The sequence below is a fragment of the Protopterus annectens genome, chromosome 7.part0 (assembly GCF_019279795.1).
Source record: "Protopterus annectens isolate FY-2018-M chromosome 7.part0, PAN1.0, whole genome shotgun sequence".
NCBI classification, from domain to species: Eukaryota; Metazoa; Chordata; order Ceratodontiformes; family Protopteridae; genus Protopterus; species Protopterus annectens.
In genome coordinates this window covers 1,201,514,011-1,201,535,158 of record NC_056739.1, presented here as the reverse complement: position 1 = coordinate 1,201,535,158, position 21,148 = coordinate 1,201,514,011, and the positions used below count along the sequence as shown (strand labels likewise).

The window sequence follows — 21,148 nt, the reverse complement described above, 5'->3', positions numbered from 1 at the left end:
GATAGACTCTCCTTCTCACTGATGGGGAACCTGTTCTACAGCATGGGGATCCTCTGAGACACATATCTGTCTTGCCAACATGTTTTATTTATGTCACAAGTAAAATGTACTTACAAAACCAATAAGGTCCTTTGTTACTAAAGAGCTAACAATCACTTTGTATCAGATACTTTTAACAATGTTATTCCCACTACCACTGGTCAAGTACATAAATGATTATAACAGTTAATATGCCAGAACATGAGTTAGCCTGAGTATGCCATCTCTCCTAATTTGCAGAAACTGATTTGTTTTGGTCTGCACACTCATAATTATTCCTATGTAGTCATTCTACAGCTAAACATGCTTTTTTCAAAAAAATGTATTTTAAAGTCTCTCAGTGAGTTCTAAAGTTTCAGATGCCATGTCATTGAAAGTCTTGCCCAAAAGTATTACTGATGTTATAAATTGTACTCAGAACTCCAGTGGCTCTATTATCTTTTCCCAAAGAATGTACCAATTTAATATGAACATTATAAACCTCATCTGCTCCGTGGTGGTCTCCATTCTGCTACTGAATTCATCCATATTTATTTATTTATTTATTGCACCTAGACATCTAAATGCAAATATTTTTCCATAATTTCAGTCCTTGGAAGAGCCTGCTCCTTTTCTGGCACTTTCTCTTTTATAGGTGGCAGTAAGACTTCACTATCCAAATCTCCTTTAGTAATGGTAGGCAGTAATGCTGGCTGCTTGATCATCTCTGCTCCTCTTTTCTAACTCACAATGTCCTCCTCTTCCATTTTGGTGTCACAGAATATATCTTTCCTTAATCAAAAGGAACAGGAGACTCCTCTGATGCAAACCTGTTTGGGTTAAAGGCTTATTGTTCTTTGTATCATGAACAAAACTGTAAAATCAGTAGTAACCTGCATAAATTCCTTTGTACTGATTAAATTAAGTGGCATGTATTCAACATGACATGTCCACTATACTGTCTTGGCTACCCTCCCACCCCAGTTTGTTCTTAAATGGTGGTCCACCATCCTGGTGGTATACATGCTAAACAGAATGTTTTGTTGCAGAGATGTTCTTCTTATGTTTATGTTTCTGTCATCATTACCACTGAGAAGAACTCTAAAAGATTTTATACTCATTGTCCCCCCTCCTTATTTGCCCCTCTGCTGTCCCATGGCCCAGCAAACCACTGACCTGAAAAGGAACTGCCAAGTCTTGTATCCTGGCTGCATGTCTGATGAGGCAGTCTTCCCCATTAGTATACCTCTCCTGCCAAACAAATCCCTTTATACTACTGCAAAATTCCAAATCCTGCAATTCCTTATACTCGTCTTTAAATTCCCTCGATTTCCTGCATAAACCTACATTTACTACCCACTTTCTTCATAAATAAGTAGCTCTTAGGAATCATCTTATTGGTAAAATTATCTGCAATTCTTTAAATGTGATCTTTCTAGCTGATCTTATCACCTGGAAGCTCCATGCAGTTTTTCTAGTTTGTCTTTGGGTAGTTTGGTAAGCCCCATGAATGGTGGCAGATTTTCAATGGGTCTCTATAAGAGTATAACATGACTTGTAAGTCATGGATGGATAGAACTTGAATTCCTTCTCTTTTATCCCACTATCTCTGTACATAAGCTATTACTCATGCATGACAGATGCAGACTGTTAGTTCTTTCCTATAGCCACCAATGAAAAGGGCAATAGATGTTTTTATCCCTGTTTATCTAGTAATTGCTTGCAAGAAAGTATCTATTATTCAGGAGGTAATAGCCATGGCAACTAATTTCAAACCCACAGTTCCTTGTTTATTATGAGGAATAGTACTGCAGGCATGTTAGTTTATTTCCTTAATATAGATGGCACCTATTGGTTTCTTAATAAAGTGAAAGATATTTTAAGTTAAAAAGTTACTTTGTAGACATTAACAGAATTCTAGGCATTAGGTGATCTGATAATTCCCTGGTAACGTCGCTATTAGGCCATAGATGATTATCTTATTTACTTATGCATGTTTATAATAATATATATTATTATTGTTATTATTATGATGAAGATGATGATGATGCAATGCTTGTCATTTCTGTCTCATACTTTAACCTCCTGTGACTATCCAAATGGCTGATAAGAACAGGATTTTAATAAAGTCTTTTTCCATGTGTCACTTTTCTGGACAAAGTGACACTCGAGTACTTTGTTTCTCTTTCACTTTGTGTGATTGAAGAGGGTGGGTATCTTCATAGGTTCATAGGTAGGTACTAGGCTATTGGCCCTAGGGCCTATAAAAGCCTAGCCAAAAAATGTACCCTGGCTTTCGCCACCCAAGAAAATTATTTTCCTGTGCCACTGTCGAGCAGAGCCACAGAAGTGATCCCTGGGGTGAATTTCCCATTTCCCATCCAATCATCAAGATTTTTCTTGAAGAGTGCTAATGAGGAGCTCTGTTTGACATAGATAGGTAGTCTGTTCCAGAGTATGGGAAGTCTCTGGGACAGGAATCTATCCCACCAGCATGTCCTGTTTATTGTGGTGACAAGGTTTAGGTCCCTAGAGTGTGTAGCTCGGAGGGATTGGGATTTCTTTAAGTGGAGCATGTCCAACAGCTCTGGGTTTGACATAGCTTTGTATGTTAGGCAGAGATCACCCCTGAGTAGGCAATATGCGATGGAGTTAAGCTGTAGTTTTTTGAGACGGTCTGCGTAGGGCATCTGTTTGAGGCCAGTAATCCTCTTTGTGAGGTATTTCTGTGGTCCTTCCGGTTGTTGTAGATGTCTTGTGAGGTACATACCAAAAGGGGCATTGTACTCTATAATGGGTCTAATGAGTGATGAGTAGAGGGGAACAATGACCTCTTTTTTTCTAGATGAGAATCCTTTTGTGATGAGATGAGCCACGTAGAAGGATTTCCTGACCACTGTGGCGATGTGATTATCAAAGGAGAGACTACTGTCCACCTGTGTCCCAAGGTCTTTTATCACATTTTTGGCATTAAGTAGACTACCAGCTATGTGGTAGTTCATTGGTATAGCGTTTTTACCAAAGGGGATGACAATACACGTTTTGGCATTGAGCTTTAGGCCATGGCTTTGACACCAGGTATCTGTCTCAGTGAGGCCCTTTTGTAGTTTGTCCACATCGTTAGGAGTTTCGATTATGGCTCCTAGTTTGCAGTCATCTGCAAACTTTGTTAGCCAAAGACCTTCTGTGTTAGCCTGCACTTCAGAGAAGTAGATACCACTGATCTGAAGTCAGATTTGGAATCTGCTACTTTCACAGTGTGGGTTCTGTCCGTGAGCCAGTTGGCAACCCATCTTGTGACATAGGGATTTATACCTAGTTTAGTGAGCTTATCTATAATTCCAGAGTGGGGGATGGTGTTGAAAGCCTTGGCGAGATCTAGATAGGCTGTGTGAACCATTTTACCCTCATCTATGGCTTTGGTGACTGCTTCAAAGAAGTCAATCAGGTTTAGGAGACATGATCTGCCTTTTACAAACCCAAACTGGGTAGGGTCCAGAGTGGAGAGATTACCAATGTCTTTGTTTATGAGTTCCATGATGTTATGTTCCATGGCCTTGCAGACCAGGCTCATCTGGCTAATGGGGCGGTAGTTCCTGGGGTCCATTGTGGCTCCACCTTTGCGGAGTTGGATAACCATTGCGGTGCACCATTCAGTGGGTACAAAGCCTGAGGTGAGGCTATGACTGAACATGGTACTTAGGTAGGGTGCCAGTTCATTCTGTAGTTCATGTAGAATGCAGCCTGGGATATTGTCAGGTCCCATGGATGCTGTGTTCTTGGCTTTGGGGAGTGTGTTTTTTACCTGTGCAGCTGTGATTATAGGAACTTTGCATTCTTCCGGTATAGAGATGGCCCTCTAGAGGGTGAGAGGGGGGTAAAGTTAGCACTGGATCTATCTGCTAGGATGTTGGCAATATCAGTTGGCTCTGTATATTTAGCGCCATTGTGCTGTAACTCAGAGCAGATCTGAGTGTTCCCATTGAGATTCTTGACATAGCTATAGAATGCTTTGTGGTTGTCTTTAGAGTCAGTGGCAATTTTGTTTTCGTAACTAGCTTTGGAGGATTTTATGAGGGATCTCAGCTTCTTACTGAGGTTGACCAGGAAGTTCCTCCAGTTATGGGATTTTACTCTTTTTTGCAACAGTTTCTTTCTTCTGTTGTAGAGTTTGTTTATGGCAGAGGACCACCAGATTGGCTTCCTTTTTTTGGAGGATAATATCTTGGTCCTATTAGGGATAGCATGACCCATGCACTCGTGGAAGTGCTTATAAAGTGCATTTGTGCAGGATTCAGCAGTCATACCTCCATTGTCCATCTGCATGGGTGTCGTGAAGTATGCCACTTATGTCTTAAGAAGTGTGAAGTTGGCTTTGGAGAAGTTTTTTATGATGGTTTCCCTAATTGGGGGTGGGGGTGGGATGTGGATGTCTAGGCTGATTAGCTTGTGGTCGGATCTGACCAATGAGGAATTGACTGCTGGTGTGGAACACCAGTTTCCCATGTTGATAATGACCAGGTCTAGGATATTGCTGCCCCTGGTGGGGGTGTGAATAAGTTGATCCAAGGCATTGGAATTTATGAATTCTAGAAAACATTGAGCAAAAGAGTTGGTACTTGAGTAGTTTTCCCAGTTAATGGTGGGGTAGTTGAAATCGCCCATTATTAGGGTGTTGGGTTGTACCCTAGTACTTTCCAGTGTATCAAAAAATGAGGAGTGGGAATCCTGGGGCATGGTGGGGGGGGGGGTCTGTAGCGAGCTACAGTTTGGATTGCGTTCTTGCCCAGAGTTAGTTGCACTTGGATAATCTCAGATGCATTATGCTGTGCAACTAGCCTGGAGGTGTGGATATCCTTAATGAATATGGGCATGCCTCTGCCTTTAGTGCTTCATTCTGGGTTAGGTGGCCGAAAGGTGTGGTATGAATTGTAGCCTGGTAATGCAGGGGTGGTCTCTGGAGCTTTGAACCAGGTCTCTGTCACGTCACTGCACAGATGTCAATGTTCTCCATTTTAAGGAGTGCCTCGAGTGAGTGCATTTTGAGGTTTAGACTTCTAGCATTGAGTAGCATTACCCTCAGATTTTACTTGATTGTACCTGTTACAGTGGTGACTTTTTCATTTGAACTTTACCTAAAAAAGGCACTATAGGGGTGGCAAGAGCCTTAGCCAGTATCCGGAATCCTAAGGGCGACAGGTGCAGGCCATCTCTGGCAAAGCATCGTGGTCTGTCAATCATGTCGTCCCAGGCAGACAAATACTGGATCCCCTTAGAATGACACCAGAAGCTTAGCCAATTGTTGAAGTCAATCATTTTGTCCTTGTACTGTGGTATCATTCTGGGTGATGGCAGGATGCTACTCAGGGTTAGGGTCATACCTGCCTGTGATACAAGATCGGAGAGCTCCTCCATGTCTCTTTTCATGTAGTCCAGGGAGGTACATCTCAGGTCATTCACACCAACATGGACAATGACAGTGTCATATTTGTACTTATTGTGGAGTGACCTGAGTGCATGCATTATGTGGTGGATCCTGGCACCTGGCGGGCAGCTGACAGTAACTTCGTCTAGTGAGTGGAACATCAGTGTGCCTGACTATAGAGTCACCTATGACTAGAGTGTTGGGTACATTGTTATGCCTTATGGGCTGTGGTTGAGTGGCACACTAAGTTTGTGGGCTATGTGTCATTTGGGTTGTGTTGGGGGGGGGGGTGGAGTTTGCTTGCGTTTATGCTTTGGATGCCTCTAATGCTTGGGCAGGTTTTTATTGAGAGCCTCCATGAATGTAAGTGTGTGTTTTGTGTTTCTATGTGTGTGTTTTGGTGGTGTAGGTTTTGAGGGACTATGTGATGAGTGTGGTGTGGTGCAAGTGTTTACCTTCTCCGCTTGACTGTCTAGTCCAGTCTTGGGTGAAGAGAGCTTTGCTTCCAATTTGGCTATATAAGTGCATCTCTCACAGGTTGTAATGTTGGGTGGTAGGAGGAGATGGTTGTCTGTGTACATGAGGTAACTGCTGCATTGCCCCAAGATGCCCAGATTCAACAGGTAGACGGGAGAAATCACTGGGAGCTGACCCTTAGACATGCCTGGATAGGTGCTTATTTATTAAGTATAAAAACTGCTTTCCTCTAGACAAGTGAGGAAAGTTGAGTGCTGTAGTAATTTGCAACTTATGTAGTGCTTACAATGAGTTCTGAACAAGTGCTGAGTTCAAAGAAACAGATTTGAGTGCTGAAACTAGAAAACTGTCTAGTTATAAGAAACAAAACTAAGCTAAAAGACATCCCTCCAACACAAAAGGGCCTGAGGGCTCAGAAGCCTACAAACAGTCTAGACCATTTATAGGGAAAGGCAGGAAACAAGCTTAAATTTTTTTTTGTTCTCTTTCCCAAATGCTCTCTTTGTACACAGTAGGAGTGCCTGAAATCAGAATATGATCTCACTGCACTCAGTTGAGTGAGCAAATGAGATGGGCCCAGAAGGAGTATCCAAACACAAATTTACAAGAGGGGCAGGCAGTTTCAAAGCCACTAAGATTAACACCAAAACAGAAACAGTGAGGGTGGGTGGGAAAACTAACTGAAGAACAGAGTCAACATGTCCAATTCAGTTAATATTCATGCAACACAATTAAATCAATTTAAATACTGTATTATTTGAAAAAAGTGCAGATAAAAAGGTACTTAAATTCTCTTATACGTCCAGTTGAATACAGCTAGATCTTAGCTGGCCAAAGCTGAGGTTTTTAAGCAGAAAATATTTCAAACTGTACCACTTAAATAGGCATTGACAGGAAATCAAAGAATGTGGCTACCCCCACACCTGCAATTACTAACAGACAATAAAATTCAAGCAAGCACCAACTGAAGAACAGAATCAAAACTTCCAATTCAGTTAATATTCATGCAACACAATTAAATCAATTTAAATACTGTATTATTTGAAAAAAGTGCAGATAAAAGGTACTTAAATTCTCTTATACGTCCAGTTGAATACAGCTAGATCTTAGCCGGCCAAAGCAACATTGAAATGTGGAAACAGTGGATGGCGCAGTGGTGTAGCGGTATCATTGTCACCTTACAGCAAGAGGTTCTCCGGTTCGATTCTTGGCTGGGGTGCCTTCTGTGTGGAGTCTGCATGTCCTCCCTGCGTTCATGTGGATTTCCTCTGGGTGCTCCAGTTTCCTCCCACATTACAAAGACATGCATCTGGAATATTTCTCCCCGGGTCTCCGCTGAAAACTGGCTTTGTTCCAAGTCGGACTTTCCCAGTTCACAAATGTTAAATAAATAATAAAATAATTATGAATAAATACAAGACATTATTTGTATTTATAGCTCATAAACGTAGCAGTAGATTACATAGGGAAATATATAACATGCATTGTTCCTTGCAAAAATGAAAATTTTCTTTGTTAAAAAAAGATTGAAATTTGAACATTAGATAAGATAAACTCAAGCTTAAAGGTAAAAAAAAAAAAACAGAGAAAAGCAAATGGCAGATTTTCATAGCCTGCAGAAAAAAATCAGATGATGATGGTTAAACCACTAATTAATTTTTCCTTCCTTTCACAGTGAGGTGCAGTATGTGGTGTTACAGAATGTGGCAACAATGACCATCAAACGGAGGGTGAGTTTTGCATGGTATGTGTGTTTTTTTTCTGTCTTTCATTATTTCTTCCTGCTGTGTTAGATTAGTAATACACTTGTATCCTTGCTATCTCCCCTCCCTTCCTCACATTGTCTTTTGATAATTCAGTTATGTAAATGACTGCCTCTATATTCTATTTATCAGGTCAGTAATGGATTCTGCATATGAAGGATACTTACTAGCATTCAAAAAACCCTAAAACCAAGTACATTTTGTATCAGGCACACAAATCATGCTGCAGAACTCTTATTAATGAAAACTGTATTGCTCCAGATTCTACACAAAGAATACATAAAGTACCCCTAACTACTAGCAGTGTTTGTGATGTGTCATTCAAAGTGGCTTTAGTTTGATTAAAGATTAGGTTGTGAAGCAATCACATGACCTGTGGAAGACATATCTCACTCTTTTGCAAACAAAGTAAGAACTGGTACATGTCTTCCTTCACTAGACCCTCCAGCATTTTTTGCTGGCATTAAGTAATATTGCTTCTATTAGCCTAAGGAGCTTTGCAAATTTTAAAATACTTGTAAAATTAGCTGTTTCAAAATTATTTCTGGGTTATTCCTACCAGGGTTCCCCTGGCAGTTGTTAATTCTTTTGGCAATTGCCACGGGCTATTCATTTACTACTGCTCTGATCACTGCTCCGTCTACATAGACCAATATAAGTGTATTCTCACTGAGCAGCATTTGTAAAGGTGAGAAGTTCTCATTTGGCTCACATTCTTGGACTGCCCTGCATAGTGGTGTGGAACACACTACTCACAGTTTGTTTTATGCTGAGTGGCTGTGAGATAACGAAGCCCCTTTTACTCAACACCTTACCAACATTCTCACCCACTTAATGAGACCTTTGTATTCAAGTCATAAGTTACTCCCACATAATTGACTTGTCATTCAAAACACTCCCTACCATAACTTTGCCCATCTTGCAGCCCAACAATATTAACACTGAATCAAAGATGCAGCTATTATTTCTTCACTTACCTATCTTTTCTATTATCTTTCACTCAATAAAATCCCTTCACAAAAACAGTTGAGTAAATAATCACAGCAAATTAGGTGATCAGCTGAAACTGGGTCACAGTTCTCTTGTAAAAAAAGCGTATAGGGGACATAAGAATGCAATTAATTCTTGTCCCATTCAAATCAAGACACAGATTTTTAGCTACATCAGTTGTAAATCTCCAGAACCAAAAATTAAATCTACTTCTGTTAAGCTGCCAATGACTCTGTTTAAATTAACCGCAGTTGTAGTAAAACTTTGAGGAAACAGAATCTAATCATGAACTTCCTCTTCAAACTTGCATGCATAGTATTAGAAATTGCCAACACGAGAGGCAGTCAATGAAGGAATCAGGGATATGTGTGACATAATGTGCCAATTCCAGGCTGTGTGAAAAAAATTTGAAGTATTGTGGGTCAAAACAAATAATAGCTCTTGCATTTGTTTTATGTGCAGCAGTAATTTAAAGGATGAAAAAAATCAACAATTCAAGGTAAAACTCCAAAAGGTAAAGCAGAGTTGAGAGTAACTAAACTCCCCGCACCAAAGATATTCAATCTTTAATTAAATATTTAAGTGAAGGCTCCATGATGGATATATTAACCAGTGAAGATCTTGCATTTCATGATACTACCATAATAAAGGGAATCATCAGTGGTATCCAGTTTTATGGCCCTGTTAGAAAGAGGGCCTGTGTTTCTTCAATAGAAGGAGCTTCCATAAGTCATTTAGTAGTGGCATCAGCTTCAGTATGGTGATGTGAGTGCAGAAAGTAAGGAACCCTTCTCTGTTGTGCATAATATAGAATCTGTTTAAAAAAATATAACTAGGTTGAAGTCATACCTCTCGACCTCATAGCAGAAGAAAGCTGGACAAAGCCTGACATTATTGTGGGGGGAGAGGCCCAAAAATACAGACAGATTTTAAAGATTGCTCTAATAAACTTTGTTTGTAGAGTAACAGGATTTGTGTTAGCATGCATTTTCCAAAATATATGGTCTAAAACTCACATGTATGGCATTGTTTAGTAACTTCAGTCCTCAGATCATCCCAGTGATTTGCCCGAAAAAATATACATTTTATGAGGAAAAGACCAAAAATTTGAGGCAAAAATCTGGACATTCTGCGAAAATCTAGAAGTTGAGAGGTATATATGAAGTATATGAGAAATCAAATGTAATTTGTGAAAAACTGAGTAAACTTGATGTTGCCTTTAATAAACTTTCTCAAGTTTAACAATCTTTAATTTATGTGCAAGAGCAAGTTGCTAAACACTGCAAACAAATTAAATACCTGAAATATAAGGCCTCAGTGTTGAAGTTTGTTTTAGATAAAATTAATAGTAAAATAATTTTTTGGAAACACCCAATTCTGAACTGAAGGAATGTCTAATAGACCTTTGAATTTTGTGCTAGATAAAATAATCTCAGAATATTTGGGGTCTCCTAAGCCTGAGATTCTCAGGATGGTTGGAAGTACTAATGCAAAAAATATTTCAGGATTTTAGTAATGGTTTAGCTGCTTGCATGGAGTTGGATTGTGTACTCAGAGTTGCCATGAGAAGGAGTGATTTGCCTAACAAATAATATCCTGGAACTATTAATGTTAAGTTTAACACATCAGAATAGCAGGAATTGGTTTTGGCAGCAGCTATAAGAAAGAACAAAATATATGTATGAGGACTAGAAGATATCTATTTTTTTCAGATTTAACCCAGAAGATTATTAAACAACTGAAAATGTTTGCAGTAATTTGATCAGCATTTTGGAAGAACAATGTTAATTCAACGTGTATTTTTCCTGCCAAGTTAGAAATTGTTAAGAAAGGCATTCCTTTAATTTTTGAAAATGAGAGTGAAGCAAATCATAAATTGACTGTCCATGGATTGTTGTGATATTTTTGTCACCTTGGATGAATTTCCTTAGACAGTTTCATCATAGGACTATAATGGACATTCAGTTTAGACATTCATAATTTTTATTTTTGGTTTATTTCTTCATGGGTGAGGTGGTTTGATTTCTATCATGTCAAAAGTGAGGTACATTTTTCTTCTTTTTTACTTTTGCTGTATTTCTATTCATATGGAATTACTTAAAGAGGTTAATATTAATATAAATGGAACACATAAAATTTCTAAGATGATAAAAGTGTTAAATGTTGTAAAGACCTTAAGAAATATTTTATTGTAGGAGGCACATTGGACTGATGAACAATCATATAATATTTTTAGAAAACATGTAGTTTATAATTTTGGGTCCAAAAAAAGAGGGGGTTGCTATTATTATGAAATGTCATTTTGTGGCAGTTATAAAATGGGTTTACTATTAAAAAGTCAGCTTAGCATTGCACACCTATGAACTATTCGAACTACAGATGTTCGAATAGCTCATATGTGTGCCAGCCACGTAATCAAACAGAATATTTGTGAATGGTCTGTGCATTCACGAATATAACATTCGATTATGTACAGTGATCGCTGTACAGTGCAGTAAGGGAAATACATCCTTTTCCTCACTGTAATGCAATCTCAGAGTTGGAATATATAGTTGGGGGGGGGTGGTTGGCGCAGCCGCCCACAGGGGGGTGCAGGGAGGCTTGCCTCCCTGCATAAATGGCATGTGAGGTTTCCTAGTTAGGGAGTTATGGGAAGGGTGGGATTGCTGTTAAGTGCCGAAAATATTAACAGCTGTTTTTCGACATTAGAGCCATTAGGTGATGTGTACTTTCGGTGAAAGACTTCGTTCATAAGTACTTTTTTTTTTTTCACTTTCGAGATTTTAATAGTAAACCTATAAAATGTATATAAAGGTATGAAAGGGATGGTGATTTCTTTTCTATGAAGTTTAATGAATGTAAACAGACATTAGGTTCTGTGAATGCCTTTTTTTAGAATATGAAGTGTTATTACAAGACATATTTTTAGGCCTGCAAGTGTTAGATAATATCTCCACTCTTCTTGTCAGTGATTGGAATGCAATCTTAGATACAGATAAAGATATATCTTACCTGCCAACGAATAACTCTTATCAATTTAAACATGGAGTTCATTTAAATATTTTTCTACTTAAATAATGATGTGTAGAGAATTATGGGTGGATGGTTCATACGTAAGTTCATAGATTAGTACTAGGCTAACTGCCCTTGTGGGACATTTTAAGCTTAGCCATTTAACCCATGTGAGAATCAAACCCTGCACTTTCTGTCTGTAAGGTCGACACTTTAACCATTATTCCAACCTCCCTGGATCTGAGAATATTATGCTATACCTCTCACCCTACAAAGTTGGGTACTAGAACAGATATGTTTTTGCTTCATATGATTTCATCCATTTGATGAAATTATATAAAAATCATTTTATGTTGTGGTTTGGCCACATTTTATTAAGTATAGATTTTGATTTTAATAAATTGATTAGATCTTTTAGAAGAAGGGGTGGCTATACCCTTCCTGGTTTGAATCCCAAGAGTTAAAGATATACAAGATAAGATTCTGGAATTTTGACACATAAACCATAATACAAAGCTTTTATATATATATATATATATATATATATATATATATATATATATATATATATATGTGTGTGTGTGTGAGAAAAAGATTTTTGTCTTTTAAGATTAAATATTCTAGCAAAAGAATGAATTTGAACATCAGAAGGATACATTGTATCAATTATTAGCAGTAAAGTATGATAAATATTTTCTTATATGGAGACAGAATACTTGATAGTTTATATGAGTCTCCAAAAGCTATTGACCAGTTGAGTATTAACAGTTATTTTAAAACTACTTTTTTTAGTATTATAAAGTAGGGAAAAGCTTGGCTTCTCAATAAAGGAAATTGAAAGCAAGAAATGTTATACACCAGATAAGGGATGATAAGGCAAGTTTAACATTGAACACTGACAAGATAGAAAGTTTTTTGTATAATCATTTTACCAAGATTTATATGTAGAAGTGGTCTAAAGATATAAAAGAGATGAAAGATTGGTTGAATTCTATCTCTTTGCTGATTTGTTGATAATTTTGGAAGACATTCAAAATGCTATAAATTCCTTGAAAGCTAATAAAGCCCTGGGCCCTGATGGCTTTATTGCTGAATTGTATTATCTATGCAAAGAAGAACTGGCACATTTTCTACAGAAATTGACGGGTTTTTAACTATACCAGTTTGGAGCTTACAAAACTCAATGAAAGTGACTGAAATTAAATTATTAAAAAGACAATAAAGATGGGATAATTCCAAAACATCATCCGATATCCTTATTGAATTTGGATTTAAGAAATGATAGTAAAAACTCTAAATCAAAAGCTTCTAGTACATTTAGATATGCTTCTTTATTAAGCAATTTATGATACAAATTTACTTCTGTAATCTATGTTGTTTGATGTGGAGACATTAATGATAGGGTTGATTTTATTATGTATAATGATAGTAAGACATTTAATTTGTTAAACAGAAGATTTATTTGGCAAGTTTTAGAAATCAGAATATCATGCTTTCCCCTCACCATTATTACAATAATTGGAATTTGTATGGTCAGACTGAGGCTTATTTAAGGGTTAATAATAAAACAACAGGTCGAATTTCTGTATTAACCAGAGTTAGACAGCATTATCCCCTCTCTAGCACATTATTTGTTATAGCTATAAATCCTTTATTATATAAGCTTCAGAAGGTAGTAATAGGAACTATTATTTGGAGAAAAGAATCAACACTTGGCATTTATAGATGATTTTTTAATAATATTGAGAGATTATAACCAAAAGTATATTCTGATTTATAAGCATATTTGATCAAATGAAAAGTATGAGTGTTTATGAGATAAGTTATGACTAATCAGAAAGCATTCATCAGTATTTAGTTGATAAGGGTCAGTTATATTTTAGTGAAAGTAAATTTTTAGGTAAAGTAATTTATAGAAAATTTAAAATTTGGTTCAAACACATATTTATATCTTGAGAAAATCATTATTACATTAGACAGAAACAAGGATAAGTTTATTTCTTTATTAGGATGAATAAATATAGTAAAAATTAAGATTTTTTTACATTTAGTTATAATTCCTTTACAGAACTTAATACTTACTCCATCTGTCCAGTGGATATCTCAAGTTAAAAAGAGAATAACAATTTAGTTGAGAGGGGTATTCTTCTAGAGTTCTATGGCAAATTATGAGTGCTCCACAACTGTAAGGAAATATAAATGTACCAGATGTTTAGTTATGTTGTATCATGTGCACTTTTAAATTTAGTTATTATTCATTGTAGTGACAAAGAAGTTTCTAAAGTAATTTTGCCTAATATATTAGACTCACAATCTTCACTTTTTTGGCTTTCTGAGAAATCAGAAATATTTAAATTGTTTTGAGTATTATTACCATATTAGAAATCTGTTAATAGTGTTCTACCCTATATTGAGATCCCTTGGAAAATGCACAGAATTGCTAATTGTTTACCTTTTTATAGGATATATTATTCAAGATTTAAACAATTTATCTTGACTGGATTACATTAATTAAGTTTCTTTTAAATTAAGATATGTTGGTAGTTTAAGGAGATAGAATTCCTTTCTCAATGTGACAGAATTGTGTTGAACAAAAAGTCCCTATAAATGTTAGTAAAATGTTTTCAATCTTGTATAAACTACAAACCTAGTTGAACCTGAGTTTGATTATAACATGAAAAAAGAAATGGAAATCCATTTTAAATATATTCTGGACAAGGGAAATTTGTTTAAAAACATTCAACAATATTATATGTAATCATGTCTCAGTAAGGAATAGAATTATACAATATAAGATCATTTTTGCTGTACATATTTCTCCTGATAGATTATTTTAATGCCTTTTCCAATTCTGGCCTGTGGTGGCATTCTAGTAAAGAATTAGGAGACATATTGTTGGCAGGCTTGTGAAGAGATCCAGAAGTATTGGCAATGTACTTAGACAGAAAGTGCAAATGTTGATAGGATGTGAGATGCCCCTTAAAAGCAAAATATTTTTTATTGCATATGATGCCAGTGAATTTAGAAGCAATTAAATTGGCAATTATATTGGCTTCAATGGCTACCAAAATATGTATATTTGGAAGTAGGACAGCTTGCTCTGTGCCTCTATTTTCAGTTTAGGATTGGTAGTATTTATATGCTAGATATCTACAATGATAACTATTAGAAGGCTAATTATAAATGTGTGTGTCTGTTGTTGTCATCCAAGAAGAAGCACTGTTAATTAGATTTCTAATAATTTAGTTTTTTTTTCTACCTTGCTTGTGTAATAATGAGATCCAAACTTAGGAAATGCACCATTAGAAGTTTTGTATGGAAATCCATGATGGGGTGCTCATGTTCACTGACTTTAATTCAGTGAGATGGAACTTCATCTAGTTTGCATATTATGAACAGTGCGGAGGCCTCTTTTACATGGTTTTGCTTGCCAAGTAGGGTCTTACAAGTTGAGAATTGTTGACAGGTATAGAGTAAATAGAGGGAGTTGGAGTTTTATTATATTTTTTTGTAGTTTTCTTTCTAAAGGATGTCATTGTGGGTGACATACCTTAATTTAAATCAAGTCAAGATAAATTGTTTAAATCTTAAATTATATATCTTAAAAAAGAAAACCAAGCAGCAATTTTGTGCATTTTCCAAGGAATTTCAATATTGGGTAAAAACACTATCAACTGATTTCTTTTTTATTTTTGTGTCATTATGTTTTTGAGAAATGAAAGAGAGCATCCTCAACTCTTTCACCTGCTGCCTATTAAATACAGGCAACATGAGGAATAACTTAAACAAATAGATGCCTTTCTAGGTGTCCATTGGCCAAGTGAAGTCGCAATTGTAATATCCTTAAAAAAAATTAACATCTAACATTCTTCTTAGGCATAATTACAATTTTAATGCAAGATACAGGAAAAGAACAGGTAGTGATACTTTCATAATTATCAAAACATATGCCCGGGCCAACTGTCCCCCAGATGTTGGTCCAAACTACCAAATAATTACTTTTTCTTCAGCCAGAAATATTCCAATTTATTGCTTACTTTCCATTATTCTCCTCACTTTTAAAGTTATTGAATTTAATTAACATAATCACCTTTGCTGCCTAACATTATAAAAACCCCATAATTCATGGCAACTTCAGCATTAACTTAGTACAGTAATTCTCATATTAATTAACTTCTTGTTGACCTAAGACATGTCCATTTAGTCCAGGTATCTGCAGAGCCCAGTTGCACAACAGGGCAACATGCTTTATTAGACCTGCTAATTTACTAATATTTCCAGAAATATTTCATCTGTAACCATTCACACTCCTCCTATTTGTAAGCATTGCACCATTACATTCAACATTACTAACATTTCCAAACCACAGTCACTCACAATGACCTCCTTTAGACTGAAAACTACAAAAGAATATAATAAACTTCCAAGTCCCTTTGTCTACCCTATATTTGTCGCTATTTCTCAAACTGTAGGAAAACCTTGCAAAAGAGGCTTCCTACTGTTCATAAAATGCAAACTAGATGAGGTTCTATCTCACTGAAGTCAACTCACTGAAGATGAACTCCCCATCAACGTTTCCCTAGGGAATTTCTAATGGTGCATTTTCTAAATGTGGATGGCAATGACGCCTTTCTTTAGGGAAATATCTCATTTCTTCATGTCCGTGTAACCATGGAGTCAGTATTTATAAGTTCATGAGGTGAGGAGGACTTGCTCCTGCAAAACAATGGTAGCATTTATCTTTTTTTGTTGTTTTGAAATCCTGACAAGTTGTGCTTATTAACTTGGTTTTTCACAGAGTTGTAACTTGATGAATCATAGTGGAAAATGGATAAGTCCATGACAAGTCTGAAAAAAAGTAAATAGACAAAAACCCAATAGTTGATAGCACTCTATAGAGCACACACGGTCCTTTTACATGCTGACTTTTAGAATTCATCAACCTCCCACAGATCTCCCCTCCATCTCTAGTTTTATAGATATTTCTATTTCTATCCAACTTTCAGAGTACCTACAAAAGTACAAGACAACAAGTGACACTCTAGGATCCTTTAAATGAAACCTGGATGATTGGATAGGTACCCATAAATTTACTCTGGCACTGAACTGCTACAGAATCAGTGTGGGTATTGGCAAGGTGTAAATGGTCTTTTGACCCATTTGCCATGTATTTCCAGTTGGTTATCTGTGAGGCAACATGATTTCTAAATAGGTCAAAGTGCAACTACAGCCATTTAACCATTGACTGCTGATATCCTTTTCAATATGGACAAAAGATACCTAACTGGTGACATATTTGTAGGCTTAAAAGCCAGTAAAAAATTGATCTGGTCAGTCATTCTCTCCTTTTGCTGCAATAACCACTTGCTAGTCCTAACACATGCACTTTTTTTTGTGAATTATGTGTCAGGTAGAGAAATGAGTTTCACAGGGATCTATTTTAGCCCTCTTCCAATCTCCATTTTGATAAACAGGCTTCCCCTTGACCTTGACATTCCCTGACCACCTAGTTTGCTTTATACTGACAATAGTCCTTTACAAGACTCACCCTTCATACTCAGAAATAGGAATACGACTAGAGAATGAATATTTCCTACTCATTATTTGGCTTACTAACAAGAAAATGCTTTTGAACACCTCAAAAAGTAAAGATATGATCTTTGAGAAAGCTTAAAACCTTTCTACTGTCACATATGTGGTTCTAGCATCCTGCCAGTAAGTACATCCTCCTCCTAAATACTTCATCTTATAGACTAATCAAAACTTAAATCTGAAAATGATAAAGTCAGAGCCAAAATTAACCTGTTACGTTACTGGAGTTAGAAAATCACACATTTTCTATCTTGGAATGCAACAACAACTGCAACTGACAAAGGTATTCTACATTCTCAGCCAAAATATAGTTTACCTTTAGTTGCCTGAGTCTCTAAACAACATAAAATCATTATGTTACATATTTTATTGAAAATTAAGTTGAACTGCACTATCCCCATATACTGAATACCCATGTATAATATCAAACAAAGAGGAAAGAAATGCTAGAAAATTGAAAGACAAATCTAATCCTTGACTCTCTGATACTGAAATTAGTAAAACTTGACATCTCGAAAAAGTCCAAAAGTGGTAGATAATAAAGGTCTGTGGTCCAATAAGTGACAAAATGCAGAATGAAAAGGATCCACAGACCACCAGGCTAAAAACAAGTATAATTTATTTACCAAAGAATGTTAGCGCTTTCAGGTACAAGACCCTTCTTCAGACATAAAACACAGATCAGCTCACTTGATATTTAAATACAAACACACTCAAATTTTAAAACCAATAAAACAATTAACAATCAATCCTTAAAGAATATAAGGTCTATGCCTGCTCTGGGCAGGGAAACAGAGGCAGCACCTTGGTTTTCCTCCAAAGGAACACTGAATAGGTCTAATAAGAAACGTAATAGGAGACAAGTGGTCAGTAGGAACAAGAGTAAGGTTCCTTTATATGTCACTTATAGTAGTGATATAAGATGGGTACAAGATGTGATTAGGAGTAACTGGAAAATCTTGCAAACTGATGACTCCCTAAAAGGCCTAGTGAGAGAATACCCAGACTTTATTTTCAAGAGAAATAAAAACCTAAAGCAGATTATCTGTGATAACCAGCCTAAAGTGAATAACACCAATAATAATTTTAGTAAAGTTGGAACTTTTCCATGCCAACAATGTAAGGTTTGTAAATACATCAGTAGGAAGTCCAACTTTATTCATCCTATAACAGGGAAGGAATATATCTTCAGAGCCATGGCCACATGCCTGACCACAAATATTGTCTACTTAGCGATGTGCAATTGCTGTTCCTCATTTTATGTGGGGAAGACGAATTGCAGATTTAAGGACAGGATTCTGAGGCATATGTCAGCTGTTAGACTGAAGGATAAGAGAAATGCACTTTCCCTACATATAGAGAAATACCCAGGTCACTGCTTTTCATTTCAAGTATTACAACAGATAAATGGTGATGGCAGGAAGGGTAATATATCTAGTTATACAGAATACAGTGAAACAAGGTGGATCATTGAACTGGGGACTAACAGACACCCGGGACTCAATGGTGTGGTGCATTTAAGACCTATCTTGAATAGGCGTAGACTTTATGTTCAGAAAGATTTATTTTTAATTGTTTTATTGCTTTTAAAATGTGATTGGTGTGTTTGTATTTAAATATCAAGTGAGCTGATCTGTGTTTTATGTCTGAAGAAGGGTCTTGTACCTGAAAGCGCTAACATCCTTTGGTAAATAAATTATACTTGTTTTTAGCCTGGTGGTCTGTGGATCATTTTCATTCTGAAAGTTGACATCTCCACCACAAGCCAGTAAACTATTGCAAAGAACTCTATGTGGAGCCTTAGTTCACTTTCATACAATGCTACCACACTGCAAGCACCACAAACAAAATTGTACTGTATCAATCAAAGAAGCACTACTATCCAGCCTGAAGAGTTTAACTTCCTATTCAGACTTTCAGTCCAAATGTATAGTTCATCTCTTCAGAAAATGCAGTCCAAATGTTTTAATAGTATAACCCAAAGTCCTGATTCTGCACCAAGGACAACTTAGTTTTTTGCAGTATACAGTACAATTATTGCCATGCATCTGGTTAATAAAAGTTGAAATGGCTCCTGCATATATTATAAATAAATTATAATATTATCACTTCTATGTATAATTTGTTTTTCTTTACTCATGTTAATGCCAAATTCTAACTGTTATTGCATTTATGTCTTAGGACTCTCCCAGGATGATCCTGAAAAATATTTGAAAATGATTATTGTTTTACCCTACTAAACAATAAATAAATAATGTCACTGCAGAATGACAAAAAATATCAACATATGGGTATCTGATGGACAGCAACGTGACCACCCCGTCTTGACAGTAGAGGACATCAATTAATTCTCTCCATCCTGGCAATGATTCTCATTCTGGACAAGATTGGAGTCCACTACCTGTCATTGCCCAATACCAACAAGGATCAGAGGCCTATGCCAAAAATGACTGGAGGTATCATGTTACCATCTCACCCATTCTTTTATACTTCACCCAAGTATCATTCTGTCTTTCAAAATTCAGAGTTACCTCAGCCTAATCCATCCAGGCTACAAGTAATCAGAACCCCCTTCCAAACTCTTTCATGTGACCTAGTACTGATCACATAAGGCAGTCTTGGTTTACTGTTTCAGCTGTCTAGTGGCACACAGTGCCTATGGGAAGGAGCTGTAAAGTGATTTTTGTCAAGAATCACACTACTTCAGTGTTAGTCAAACATTCCACTTATGCTGTGCTGGTGATGCCATAAGACGACAGAAATATGCATGTCCACAGCTAGTGGGGTTTGGTTTTATTGGCCGGAATCTGTCTATAAATAGACTGAAAAGAAAAAGTCATGGACATTCAGAATTGACATTTAGCTGAAACACCTGATGTCCTTAAAGGGTAATTTGCATATATCCCATGTCGCCCCTAATGCAAGCAGTTTAAGGAATCACAAAGTGGAAAGTCTAGCTTTGCTAGATTTTCTTTTTGTGTTTTCTAGCACTCTTTCATAACTTTTTTTTCTCTGTTCCGTGCTGTGCATGATCTCACAAAAGAGAAAAGTCAAAGAAAAAGGAGTTAAACAATTCATTTAATTTGTGTTTTACTGTATAAAAGGACTGACAAACAGCAAAATATTTAATATTTTTTTTTATTATTTTTCCTTTAATGATTACAGGATAATGCAGTACATATTGACAATTCTCAGCACTGATACTAGAACATCAATTAGTTCACTATAAATTACTCTATCATTTTCCTAGACAGAATAATCAGTGCACTGTTGCATTTCTGAATTAGTCAAAGCTGCTGCATTTTGGATTTTTATCCTAAGGAAAAACAATACTTGTTCTAGGTTTCGACTAACCCAAAAATAGAGCTATGTAGCATTTGCTGTTCTACTCTCCAAAAGCCACAGATGTTTCATTAAGGCAAGCTAACTATAAACTCTAAATTCTGGGCACAGAATTATCACATTATTTCACATTCCACTAGTGTGCACAGCACAGCTATATATTGTCATGATTTCTGTTATTATTCAAGTTTGGAAGGAAAATGGGGGCGCTGGAGTTCTGTCGTTTCTGAATAGCATGAGTTTTGTCTTGTTTGGGTTTAGTATGAGTTGGTTTTCTGTAATGTATTGTTCTATGGCAGTGAAGGCTGTTTGGGTTCTACACAAGAGTTCTGGGAGGGAGGGTGCTCTGCAGATGACAGTGGAGTCATTAGCATATTGCACTATTGTGGCCTGGTTGGATACAGGACTGAGTTTATTGGTGAAAACAGAGAATAGAAGTGGCCCAAGAATTGAGCCTTGTGGGACACTGGGGCACCTACTGAGACAGGTAGCAGGGCCGAGATATTATCTTGCCACTTCACTGCTTTAC

General features: G+C 36.6%; 1 protein-coding gene across 4 annotated transcripts in view; it reads left to right on the top strand.

Annotated features, from left to right (window-relative positions):
• AP3B2 (adaptor related protein complex 3 subunit beta 2) overlaps nucleotides 1-21,148 on the top strand; it is a 905,004-nt gene that overhangs the window by 508,325 nt on the left and 375,531 nt on the right. For all 4 annotated transcript variants that reach the window (XM_044077817.1, XM_044077816.1, XM_044077814.1 and 1 more), the window contains exon 10: nucleotides 7,596-7,650. In XM_044077817.1, the coding sequence (XP_043933752.1) occupies nucleotides 7,596-7,650 (55 nt within the window). The remainder of the gene's footprint in view (nucleotides 1-7,595; nucleotides 7,651-21,148) is intronic.